Genomic DNA, 12,305 nt, shown 5'->3' with positions numbered 1-12,305 from the left:
TATGAAAAATCACAAAAATTAGCTGTGGTAAAAAAAGTTTTTAAGAATAATTTGAAGATAAAACTTAGTATTTTGACAATGGTTGATCATGCTTTGTTAAATTGAAAGTCTGGCAACTGTATGAACAATGGATGACAGACATTTGAAGTCTCGGGAAGTGTTTTTTAACAAATGCTAAGTTAAAAAGTGAACTTAAACTTCACTGTTTTGTAGTTAATCAACCTAAATTTTAAATGTAAACATTTAGCCATGCTGAAGACCCACATTTAAATACAGATTTAAATTAAATTATGTATTAGAATGTCATGATTCAGATGCAGGTACTTGAGATTTTGTGGTTAATTGAATAATGCAACTTTTAAATTCTATAATTTTTTATATCATAGGATTAGTTGCAGTTCTACATGAAACATCTGATACTTTGATTTGTATTAATAGTAAAGAAATTCTGTATTCTTTGTTAATAATTTTTTTCTTCGAATTATGTACTATTAGCAAATACAATTGTGTATTACTACTTTTAAAAAATATATAAATTTTTAATAAGTGATTTTTTAAACATAATTATTATAATCTCATTCAATTTTATAGAGAGCTGGGAAGATTTAGTACGTTACTTGCAGATGGCTAGGAAGAAAGCTAGAGAATCATATGTAGAATCAGAATTGATTTATGCTTATGCAAAAACAAACAGATTAGCTGATTTAGAAGAATTTATATCTGGCCCTAATCATGCTGATATTCAAAAGGTTTGATATTAATACTCAAACTAAAAATTGCATTTAAACTTGAGTGAAATGTTTTATCTAATTCATTGTTATCCTTACAGATTGGTGATCGATGCTTTGAAGATGGTCTTTATGAACCTGCTAAACTGTTGTATAATAATGTTTCCAACTTTGCTAGATTAGCAATTACATTGGTTCACTTAAAAGAATTTCAGGGTGCAGTGGACAGTGCAAGGAAAGCTAATTCAACTAGAACTTGGAAAGAGGTAATTCAAATTGCCTTTGCTGGAAATAAATGTAATATAATGTAATGATCGGGAGAGTGGGAAAAGCAATGGTTTTGACTTTTTTTTGTTGTCTAATTTTAAATGAGATTGCTTTATTTTAATTTGTAAGAAATTTTGCTACATTAATAGTTTTTATAAGGTAAAAAATTGCCTGGCTGTTAGAACTAGATTTTCATATTAACTTTGAAGTGATACGCATGCACGAAACCTTCATCCATGTTCATTTTTAGTTTAAATGCGATTGAAAAGTGTAAATATGCAAGGAATTGACTATACTGATTTATTATTATTTTTAAGATAAAAGAATCATCCAGATGTTTCTCAATCTATATACATTGCCCTAATAAATTAAGAATGCTCAAATTTTGAAGTGATGGGCAGAATCTTAATACATGAGTTTGAGACTATAATTTTTAGTTAAAGGTGTTTTGAAAAGCACCTGGGGATGTTGACATAGCTGAAGGAAGTATATTTGTTGTGTGAGAAAAAATATACGATGCCATTGGAATTAACTTTGAAAATGCATTGTTGTTCATTCGCTAAAACAGTGATTTAAGATTGGCATTATTTTAAGGTATATAAAGGATACTTTGTAATGCATTAAAACAAAATTCATGTTCTTATATTTTGATAAAATTCATAAAATTTGTCTAGGGGTTAAAATTTTTTGGGTCTACCATTTTTTAGATATTGTAGATATTTTTTTTATTCTTACCTAGGTTTTTATTTTTTTAGGTATGTTTTGCTTGTGTTGATAATGAAGAATTCAGACTTGCCCAGATGTGTGGTCTTCATATTGTTGTTCACGCTGATGAACTTGAAGATCTTATTAATTACTATCAAGACAGAGGGTATTTTGAGGAACTAATCAGTCTTCTAGAAGCAGCTTTAGGTAAGTCAGTTTTTATATAATATCAGGTTATGAGTTTATTGAAGAAAACCTTTGTCTTGAATGTTTCATCTTATAAAAGACAAAACAATGAGAATGGTTTAGTATATATAATAAAATTTTTTTGTTCTTTTATCTATTCAAGCTATTTTTTCTGCCTCACTTAAATTTTATAACTTCTGTTGTATTTCACATGCTACTACTATATGCAGGGTATCTGCGCACCTTGAAAGTGATGAAAAATCATGGAAAGTCATAAATTTCGGTATTGAACAGAATTTGTCATGAAATGTCATGATTTTAACTATTTAAAAAAAAAAAAAAAAAAAAAATCGTGGAAAGTCATGGATTTAGGTAGCCAAAAAATCTAATTTTTAAAATGGAATTTATCTCCCCCCAATTTAATGATGTTCTGAATATCTGAATTTGTAACTAAATCCCCACTCAGTCATATTTTATTAAAATATAAAATGTTTTTATCATATTCTTTAAAAATTATAATATTTAAAAAAATGAAAGAAAAGTATCATTTCTAGAGCAAAATATTTTTTAAATTTCTGTGATTTCAGAATTTTTTTTTTAATAAATTTAAAATTTTAGCTGAAGCAAGCCAGCCATTGGCAAATTTTTTTAAATTCAGAAATGAGAACAGAAAAATGAGGAGTATTTCTTTCCTTTCCGATGAACCAGAAAAGTATATTTAAAATATAATTCTGCAGAAAAAAAGAAAAAAATTGTTTTTTTTTTCCAGCTATTTTATTACTTCAACTCTTTCTTTACTCTGTTTTTTAAATTTAAAATCTATAAATATGAAGTAACAATTTTGGTTATACCTATCATTTCAATTAATGTTATTATAATGCTTTATTAAATTTATTGTGTTTTTGTCGGAGAAAATAGTAACTTTGTTAAGTCATGAAAAATTCTTAGAATTAGTCATGAAAAGTCATGGATTTGAAAATCTGAAATATAGCAAATATATGAATATTTATTGTATTTAAAAAGTATTATCATCTATGAATATTTCCTTCACTATTTGCATAGAACTAACTAGACTCAAAGCTTAACTTTTAAAATATATTAGAATTTAAAGCACAGTTTTCAAACAATTTCTGAGTTAGTGTAAGTGAAGTATTCTTGCTCTCCATTCTCTTGGAAAGTTTCAACTCTTTTCTAGACATTTTTTTTTTTAAATCTTCAATCTACTCTTGAATGTTCAGTGTGCTTGAATTCACTTTAAGAATTTCAATGACAAAAACTTAGACAAAGAATATGCTAAAGTAAATGAACACTATTTCAGCCCCTTTACAGGATTAAAATGGTGTCTTTGTTTTTTTAGTGTGATTGTCATGGTATTCCTGATCTTTTTTATTTGTTCAGAACCTACCATTTCAACTAGCAGGCGAAAAGAATCTTAGATAGTCTGATTACTAATTAGAAAGTGGTGTTAAAAAGATGAGCTTATTAAAATTTTGACCAGTAATTTTTTTCCTCTTGTTTGCTAAATTGTCGTGAAAACATAATTTTTTGTACTTTTTATTTCATTTTTTGCCACCAAAAACTTCAAGAGTACTAATGTTTATATACTTTAAGTAATGGTTTAAAACATTAGATTTTTTTTTCTTATCATTTTGATGAACTTCCAAATTATAATTTTATTAATTACAGTGGAACCTGCAAAAGTGACCACCTGGGTAAAGTGATCACCTGAGTAAGGTGACCATTTTCTATAAGTTTTATTTAAAGAATCCTTTTTAAAGAGTTTTCATAAAGTGACCACTTCTATATAGTGGCCATTTGACTTGGTCCCGAGGGTGGTCAATTTAGACAGGTTCCACTGTATATAATTTTGCATACATTTTTTCTTTAGTATGTAGATAATGTACAATTTTATTGTTGTTTAAGTACCTGTAAATATCAAAACTTATTTTGATTTTTATATTTTTTCACTGTATGTACCTGTGAGCAAAATCGTGTAATTTTCAAAATTCAAATCTGGTCAACTTGTTATCTTAATTATTTATTTGAAATCTTTAAATGTATTTTTTTTTTAAGACTTCATACATTTAAAGAAATGTTCTGCATAAAACCAAGTTTTCAAAAATAGTGGTTGTCAAGTATGTGTACCAAATTATTTCATTAAAATTCACAGCTATAAATAGTAAACTATTTTTTTAATACCTTTTATCTATATATTTTCTTTTTAATGCCTATTTAAAGTACTATATTCAGTGATGAAAGTGACTGCCATGTGTGTGGTAGGACTTAATTCTGATAAATTCTAAGCTAGCTCTATTTCTTACAAAAGTTGTTAAACTTTCTGCTAAAGATAACTAGTGAATTAATTTGCAGTTACATACTCATAAAAATATATAGTATTTTGAACTACATAGGTTATAATTTGCCATCTGTTTAAGTTCTCAAAATTTTCATTACTTAATCTGCATTTCTTTATTTTTAAAAGCATAGAATTTCAGCACTTAATTCTTTATAATTTGTACATTTTAAATTGTTTTGGTACAAATGATTGTCTCAAATATTTTCTTGCTGATTTAAGATTTATTAAGTATAATATTTTATTTGCAAGTGCTATTTACTATTAAGTTATAATCTGTTTTCTACAGCTGTGATTATCTTTTATATCTGTGATTATAGCCTTAATATATGCTTTTAATTTTTAAGATGGTGTTATTTATCTACATAATTTCTTTGTATTTGTAGGATTGGAACGGGCACACATGGGAATGTTTACTGAATTGGGTATTTTGTATTCTAAATATAAACCTTCAAAAATGAAAGAACATTTGGAACTCTTTTGGTCACGTGTCAACATACCAAAGGTATGAGTTTATTTGTGTTACGTTATGAGTATGTATTTACTTAAATAACATGAATTCACCTGCAATCTTATTAATGTTTAGGTGCTCAGAGCTGCAGAGCAAGCTCACCTTTGGGCAGAATTGGTGTTTCTCTACGATAAATACGAAGAGTATGATAATGCTGTTGTTACTATGATGAGCCATCCCACCGAAGCTTGGCGTGAAGGACATTTCAAAGAAATCATTACTAAAGTCGCAAATATAGAGTTATATTACAAGGCTATTCAGTTTTATGTGGATTATAAGCCTCTGCTGTTGAATGACTTGTTGATTGTTTTATCACCGAGAATGGACCATACCCGTGCTGTTAATTTCTTCACTAAGGTAATCGATTTGCAGCATTTTTCTTTTAGTTTTGATTTTAAACTAAATAATTTTATGCATTTAATTTTCCTCGTCAATTGTTTACATTTATTTTTTCAAACTGAAAATGAAAATGTTACCTAATGTTAGGCCAAGAAATTCATTGATCCAAAAAAATAATAAATGAAAATAAAAAAATAGTGGGATGGTGTAAATAAAAAATAAACTTTTGCTATAGTAACATATTTTAATGGTTTAAAGAATTTTACTTGACAGTTAAAGGATGTTTGTTACAAAAATAATTATCAGAAATGCTGATAATGCTTTTTATTTCCTTAAATTTTATTTATAATTTTTCATGTTTGTCATCTTTCAATTTAAATGAAGCTTTTACATGGTCTCATCTAATATTTTTAATTTCTGATTGTTGCATTTTACAGAAATGATTGGTCGACACTTTGCCATCATATGAATTTTTATAACTAAACAATAGTGTGCATGTTTTGCTATAAAATTTTTTTGCATCATTGAATTAAAATATTAAACTAAAAGGAATTAGTTATTTATTGATTTCCTAATTATGATTTTCTTAGATTCTTTATATTAAGTGTTTCATGTCATGTGAAGGCAAATCCATTTTATAGTTTGCTTATAAACTATAATTTTTCTCATGTTCAGTTAACTTTTTTCTTCTAAAAAAAGTCTGAGGTCAGCTTCTGTTTTGTAATTTATATTTAATATATATTGAACTATTGTGTAATGTGTAATTTATGTATTTAATATCAATATATATGAACTAATTAATTTTAAATTCTAAAATTTGGAGAAAACAAAAACATTTTTGAGTTAAGAAATAAGCTTCATATAATTTCATTGATTCTCAGTATTATATTCTCTGCACCAATGTAAAGCTGTAAGAATTTTGAGGTAATTATTGAATTTTCATATTGTTTGAGGGGTAGATATAATAATAATAATAAATAAAACAATATGAAATTATTTGAAAAATGTACTTCCTTTGAAGGAACGTACTTAATTTTTCATGAGCAGGAGATTCAGATTTTATGACCTTAAGTATAGAGGAACCCACAATCAGTAATGCATTGCCCCATTAGTTAAGTTGCAACTATGGTGAAAAATTTGAATACCTTTGTTAATTTCTATTTATTTTTTAAATTTTGACAATCTTGAATTTCTTTGAACAAAACGAAAATTTTATGCTGTTATATTACTTATTTAAAGATAATATTGTGTTAAATTTTTTTTAAAATTATTTTTTTATTTAATATTCAAGAAATTTTTGTAAAATGCATAAATTTGAATAAAATATGTTGGAAGTTTTAAAGCAAGTTTATTTTTCTAGAATTTTAAGATCTTTCGCCTGAATTTCAGTTTTTTTTCCCTTCATTATTGAAATAACATAGCTTAAAACTAAATGAAAAAAATTTATCTTATGGTTCCTAATTTTTTTTATTATTAAATAATTGTAGGCATTGAAGTTTTAAAATTGTATTTTGTGCTCAGAATTATCCTTGGATAAATGTGCTTTATAATTATGTGCAAAATTTATTTCACTTAAATCAAGTAAATCAAAAAGTAAATTAACATTTATTTTATGGACTCAAACTTGATACTGCTCTCTTAAGTAAACTATTTAAACCATATGTTTCAAATTGAGCTTTGAAACCTGAAACTAATAGCTTTTTCAAGCTATGATATTGCATCTTAGTAAAATAAATTTAGATCTATGAAAGTTAAATCTTCTATTTTTTATATATATATATTTTATGAATTGTAAATTTTTTTCATTTATTTTAAACAATTTGAGTGTTTGTGTTTTAGGTCAATCACCTCCCTCTCATTAAACCGTATCTTCGATCAGTTCAAAGTCTTAATAACAAAGCCATTAATGAAGCATTGAACGGATTACTCATTGAGGAAGAGGATTTCCAGGGACTTCGTACTTCAATTGATGCCTTCGACAATTTTGACAACATTGCATTAGCTCAGCGATTAGAGAAACACGAGCTGATAGAATTTAGGCGAATAGCTGCTTATCTGTACAAAGGGAATAATCGCTGGAAACAATCTGTTGAACTTTGTAAAAAGGATCGCCTATTCAAGGTTATAAATTTATGTATATTTTATAGACTTGTTTTATTTCTCAAATTTAGTGCAATAAAGTTAATTTTTAAATGATCTTTAAAGGATGCGATGGAATATGCAGCTGAATCAAAAATGGCTGAAGTTGCAGAAGAGCTCCTCTCCTGGTTTTTGGATGAGAAGAATTTTGAATGTTTTTCAGCTTGTTTGTTTCAATGCTATGACCTTTTGCATCCTGATGTTATTTTGGAATTGTCTTGGCGACATAACATCACTGACTTTGCTATGCCATACCTGATACAAGTCATGAGGGAATATATTTCTAAAGTAAGAGTTGAAAATGTATACAAAATTATAAATTGCATGCCAAAATGTTTTTTTTTGTAGAATTTTAAAAACTAAAAAAAAAAAAAATTTCTTTTCCTCTGACTGAGAATTTTTATTAAATATATTTTTCATTATTTTGTATTGCTTTAGGCCAAAATAAGTGAAAATATATTATATTTAGTTCTTTATTAATTTATGGTTATGAAATGCAGTATGAAACACTAATGTCTTTTTGCATTAAAGGTAAAATCTTACAAACGAGGCTCACTTCCAAAAAATTTTTTTAATTTGCTGTTATTTAGATCTAAGAGAAACAGTTATTCATCATTGAAATTTCTTTAATATACAAAATCAATTATTGATAAATTTTTCAATATGAATGAGAAAGTTTTTTTTCTTAAACTACTTTTTTGTGTTAATAATTCTAATAATTTTTAAGATGTTTTTAATTTACTATTATGTTAAGACTGTTTATGATTTAAAAATTGTGAAATATATTCTTGATTGAAATTAATCTAAAAAATATATAAAAGTGATACAGGGGAGGGTTCCATCTGCGTAACAGGGTTAAATATGGTGTAATAAACTTTATTGCTAAAATTTTACTCTATTTGTAGTGTCTTAAGTAACACCATGGAAATATTTAAAAGGGTTTGTAATCAATTTTCTATGTAAGAAATTTTTACAAAAATGTATAAAAGACTTCTTGATAAATTTAATTTTTAATACATTTTAATTGTTTTGAAATTACTTAGCTGAAGGGATTTTGTGACATGCTTGAGTTTAATAGCTTAAAAAATAAATCTTCTTAAGACTTAATATATTTTATTTACAGGTAGATAAATTAGAAGAATTGGAAACTCAGAGATTAGAAGAGTCTGCGCAAAATGAAGCCAAGCCTATCGTTTATGGTAAAAAAATATTTAAGCTATAAGTTTTCAATGTTTAGTTGTTAAATTATTCTTTAAACATTTTTTGTAGATTTTTTGATCTTTCTATTCAGATAAAAAAATTTAACTTAAAATTTTAAAAATATCGGAATGCAAATTTGTTTCAGTGCTATTTAATTTTATGCTTGTGATTATCATTAGATAACAGTAATTGCATATAAACACACTTAAATGTTGTCATCATTTGCTCGTTAATTTATATTTGAAATGTGCTTCTTTCTTATACTCTTACATGTCATTAAAAAATTGTTTGTTTTGATTCATATTTATATGCATTGCATTAACTGTTTCTTGGCGGGGGAAAAAATCCTAATAGTCTTAAAATGAGTGCAATGAGTAATGAAAAATAAAATATAATGAATAAATGAGAAAATGAAGAAAATAAATTTTATCATTATGAAATGAAATATTTTGCTACAATAAGGCATTAAAAATATGTTTTCATATTCATATAAAAAAAATCATATTTTAGTCAGTCACAAGCTGGGTATTGACATACAGTTTAGTATTAATGTTTTGTAATTTTCCATCATAAGATATCCAGAGTTTTTCATTAATTTATTGTAAGATTTCAAGGAATAATAACAGGTTTTATATGCATATATCTACATTGCTAAATATTTAGGAAGGATTAAAACAATTGTTGCTAAGAAGGGCTGTAAAAAAATTTCCCATGAAAATACCATGCAAAGTTAACCCAAACTCTAAATTTGTTTCAGTTTTCGCAATATAAGTTGAAGAACTAAGCATTAGATTTGAAAAAATTTATACTTTAAAGCTCTATTCCTTGTTTTCAGCCCCGGAACCGCAACTTATGCTGACTGCTGGACCAGGAATGATTGGTGCAGGGTATCAAGCTTATGCACCACCCATGCCAGGCTATCAAAGTTATGGAATGTAGGATACAAATATTAGTATGTTTTGTTTATTTAGTGGAGATAATCTGCCTGCAGGTACCGGGCCATCACTGGAAGAAATAGAACTATTTAAATGTTTGCAACTTGTTGTGTATATGAAACTGAAAAGGATATGGTGAAATAGATTATATGAACTATTATTGTAAATCTAACATTTCGTCATCTTGTCAATAGATCATTGTTTTTCCTTTCATAAATGTAAAATTTGTTAAAGGTGTTCTATCACTGCACTTAAAAATTTTAATTGATCCATTGACTCCTTGAGTTATTTTATAAAATTTAAAATTGGTTTTGGGTACCTCTTTACTTTTATTATTGTACATTTATTCAAAGTTATATTTATTGTGTGTTCCCAACCAAAGTTTAAAATTTTTTTTTATTTGTTAAAATACTTGTTTATCTGAAACTTAAACCTTGTTCTTTTAAAGTTTAACTCTGTTTTCTGTATAAGGTAGCGAATGTAACTTTCTAAAATATTTACTCTTGTTAGAATTGTATGTGCTGTTGATATTTGCTTTAAATTCTTATTATTTTGTAAATTGTGACCCTTGTATATGAGTTAACTTTGTTTTAGTTAACTGATAAATATATATTTAAAATCTCACTGTATGTATATTCTTTCAAGCGCAAGATTTCTATTGACCTTGTCTAAATCAAATTAAATTACAACTAAGTTTGCTACAGTGTAGATGAATGTATAATAAGAGGTGTATCATTTTCACGTCTGAATACTAACTATGCCACTCAATGTGTGCGTTTACAGGAAGTCTATTATTTTAACTTCCTGACTTCTGTAGCTGAAATAGACTTGACTTCTGATATGCAATGTTGTAAGTATTTGGTTAATGCATTCCGCCTGAAGTGTTTCACTGGAAAAAGAAAATAAATTTAACTAAACAAAGTGTTAGATGTTTGTTATTAAATGGTTATTGCGTTTTGTTGTTAGTGGTTCAATATTTATATTTTGCATCCTTGTCTTACAAAGCAATTTTAAGAAGAAATCATTGAAATATATATATTTCACTTACTAAAAGATCTAGAGTTGAATTTTTTCATACTTCCAATATAGACTTTGCTAGATCTTAATTTTGTTCCAGCCAACTTTCAAAGAACTTTTTTTTAATTAAGAAAAAAAATCTATGGAGTTTAGAATAGAAAAGGAATTTATTTTTCTTTTGAAGGTGATAGTTTTGATACTTGACCTGTGTTTACACTTTGAGCTTCTTAGAAGAAATTTTTAAACTGAACTTATTTTTTGACAGATTTAATCTGGCTAGCGTTAATTAGAGTTTTTTTAGAAATTTACAGCTCACTTTCCATCAAAATGGCCCACATGTTATTTCAATGATATGTATTGTTGTTTTCGTGAAGGAAATTTATTTCTCTTTTTATTAAGTGATTTTTTTTTACAGCAAACAAAACAGAAATAACTGACCTCAAATATCATTTTACATCAGTTGCAGGGTTGCATGACAAACTTTTTCTTGGTGCCATTTATCTTTGCTTTTTTCACTTCATCATTAAGAATTTTTTTTTAGATCTATAAATTTAACTTTTTTTAAAAATAAAAAAAAATCTTATTTTAACTTTGCTTTTAAAAAGTCTGGAAAAGAATAACTCTATCAGATTTAGATTCAATAATACAAAATTTGTTCAAGCAGATGTAGAAGTTCAGCCAAACCTATTTTTTCATTGTGGTGTAACATCATTACTTGATCATTTTGCAATAATTATGGAAACTAATGTTCTCATAAACAGTATTAATCTTGTTTTTTTTATCAGAAAAGAATTATTTTTTTAAGATGAATTTTTTTTTCGAAACTTAATTTAAAAAACAAATTGGAAATATTCATTGGAAGATGGAACAGAATCCATTGATCTTTTCTCAAGACTGATTTCAATCCTCAGGGCTGAAGAGTGACACACATGTTTAAGGGATATGTTTAAATTAGCGAAGATGTATTTAGAAAATAAACATCGTTTCGAAAGCTACTTATTACGTTATTTCTAACTTACAACTTTCTTATTACTCACTGTATTTTAAATTATGCAGAAAATTTTTGTCTTTGTTTTGTACAAAACCTTTTTTTATTCATTATCAGTAATTTATAGCAATACCTAAACTGGAATTTTTTCAAGTGCATAATAAGGTGAAGAAAGTTTGAAAGAAGACTAGAGAATTAAATTACTAAATGATCCTTGGTATATGTAATGGAAAGTAAAGCAAGGACAATTTTTTTTTTCTTTCTAGAGCAATGGTGACCAAATTACAGTGCAATGGATGATTATAAATGTAATTCCAGTTTTGATATTGCTAGTTACTGATCCTCTTACTTTTTCATGAACTTAATTTTATTTCTTTATTTTATAACTAAACTTATTGACACTGGATAAAAGTATTTACCCAAAAATTAATCATAAATATAGTACTCTGAACCAAATGGTCAGAAAAATTGTTGCATAAGTTTGACAAATAGCTATCTAAAGAATTTGGGATGGACTAAAAATGAATAATGAAAGTAGACAGCATATTTTTAAAAATTGTTAGAAAAGTTTGAATTTTCATATTAAAAATTTTCTCATGCTTGTCGTAATAAATAGAATTATAAATATAATAATTTGAACAAACACTAGGAAGTTAAGTTTTCAGTTCAGTGGACATTTTGAAGTTTGAGATTAATGTTCTTTTATTTTTCAGGAATCGGTTCATATTTGAATTATAATTAGTAGTTTTGTAACATGTAGTCATAAAGAATGATAGGCCACGTAATTTTTTTTTCTCTCTAGCATTACAGTACTTTTTCCTGAATGCAATGAGAATAAGTGATAGTGTATAAAAGACTTTATTAGAGGGGATAAAAGCCTTTGCCTCTTACTGAGCGTAACCCAGGTTTGAGTCCAGACATCGGTTTTTTGATGCGA

The 12,305-nt window shown here is 26.5% G+C and overlaps 1 protein-coding gene across 2 annotated transcripts in view; it reads left to right on the top strand.

Moving 5' to 3' along the window:
• Chc (clathrin heavy chain) overlaps positions 1-10,284 on the top strand; it is a 37,142-nt gene extending 26,858 nt beyond the window's left edge. For both annotated transcript variants that reach the window (XM_087165851.1, XM_021148191.4), the window contains 9 exons: positions 592-749; positions 830-994; positions 1,751-1,907; positions 4,626-4,744; positions 4,826-5,107; positions 6,929-7,210; positions 7,295-7,516; positions 8,352-8,427; positions 9,264-10,284. In XM_087165851.1, the coding sequence (XP_087021977.1) occupies positions 592-749; positions 830-994; positions 1,751-1,907; positions 4,626-4,744; positions 4,826-5,107; positions 6,929-7,210; positions 7,295-7,516; positions 8,352-8,427; positions 9,264-9,367 (1,565 nt within the window). In that variant the 3' untranslated portion in view covers positions 9,368-10,284. The remainder of the gene's footprint in view (positions 1-591; positions 750-829; positions 995-1,750; positions 1,908-4,625; positions 4,745-4,825; positions 5,108-6,928; positions 7,211-7,294; positions 7,517-8,351; positions 8,428-9,263) is intronic.
• The last annotated feature ends 2,021 nt before the right edge of the window (positions 10,285-12,305 follow it).

Source organism: Parasteatoda tepidariorum, chromosome 6 (genome assembly GCF_982258835.1).
Source record: "Parasteatoda tepidariorum strain Cologne lab strain chromosome 6, Ptep-v5.0, whole genome shotgun sequence".
NCBI lineage: Eukaryota > Metazoa > Arthropoda > Arachnida > Araneae > Theridiidae > Parasteatoda > Parasteatoda tepidariorum.
This window is presented reverse-complemented; position numbering and strand designations above follow the sequence as displayed.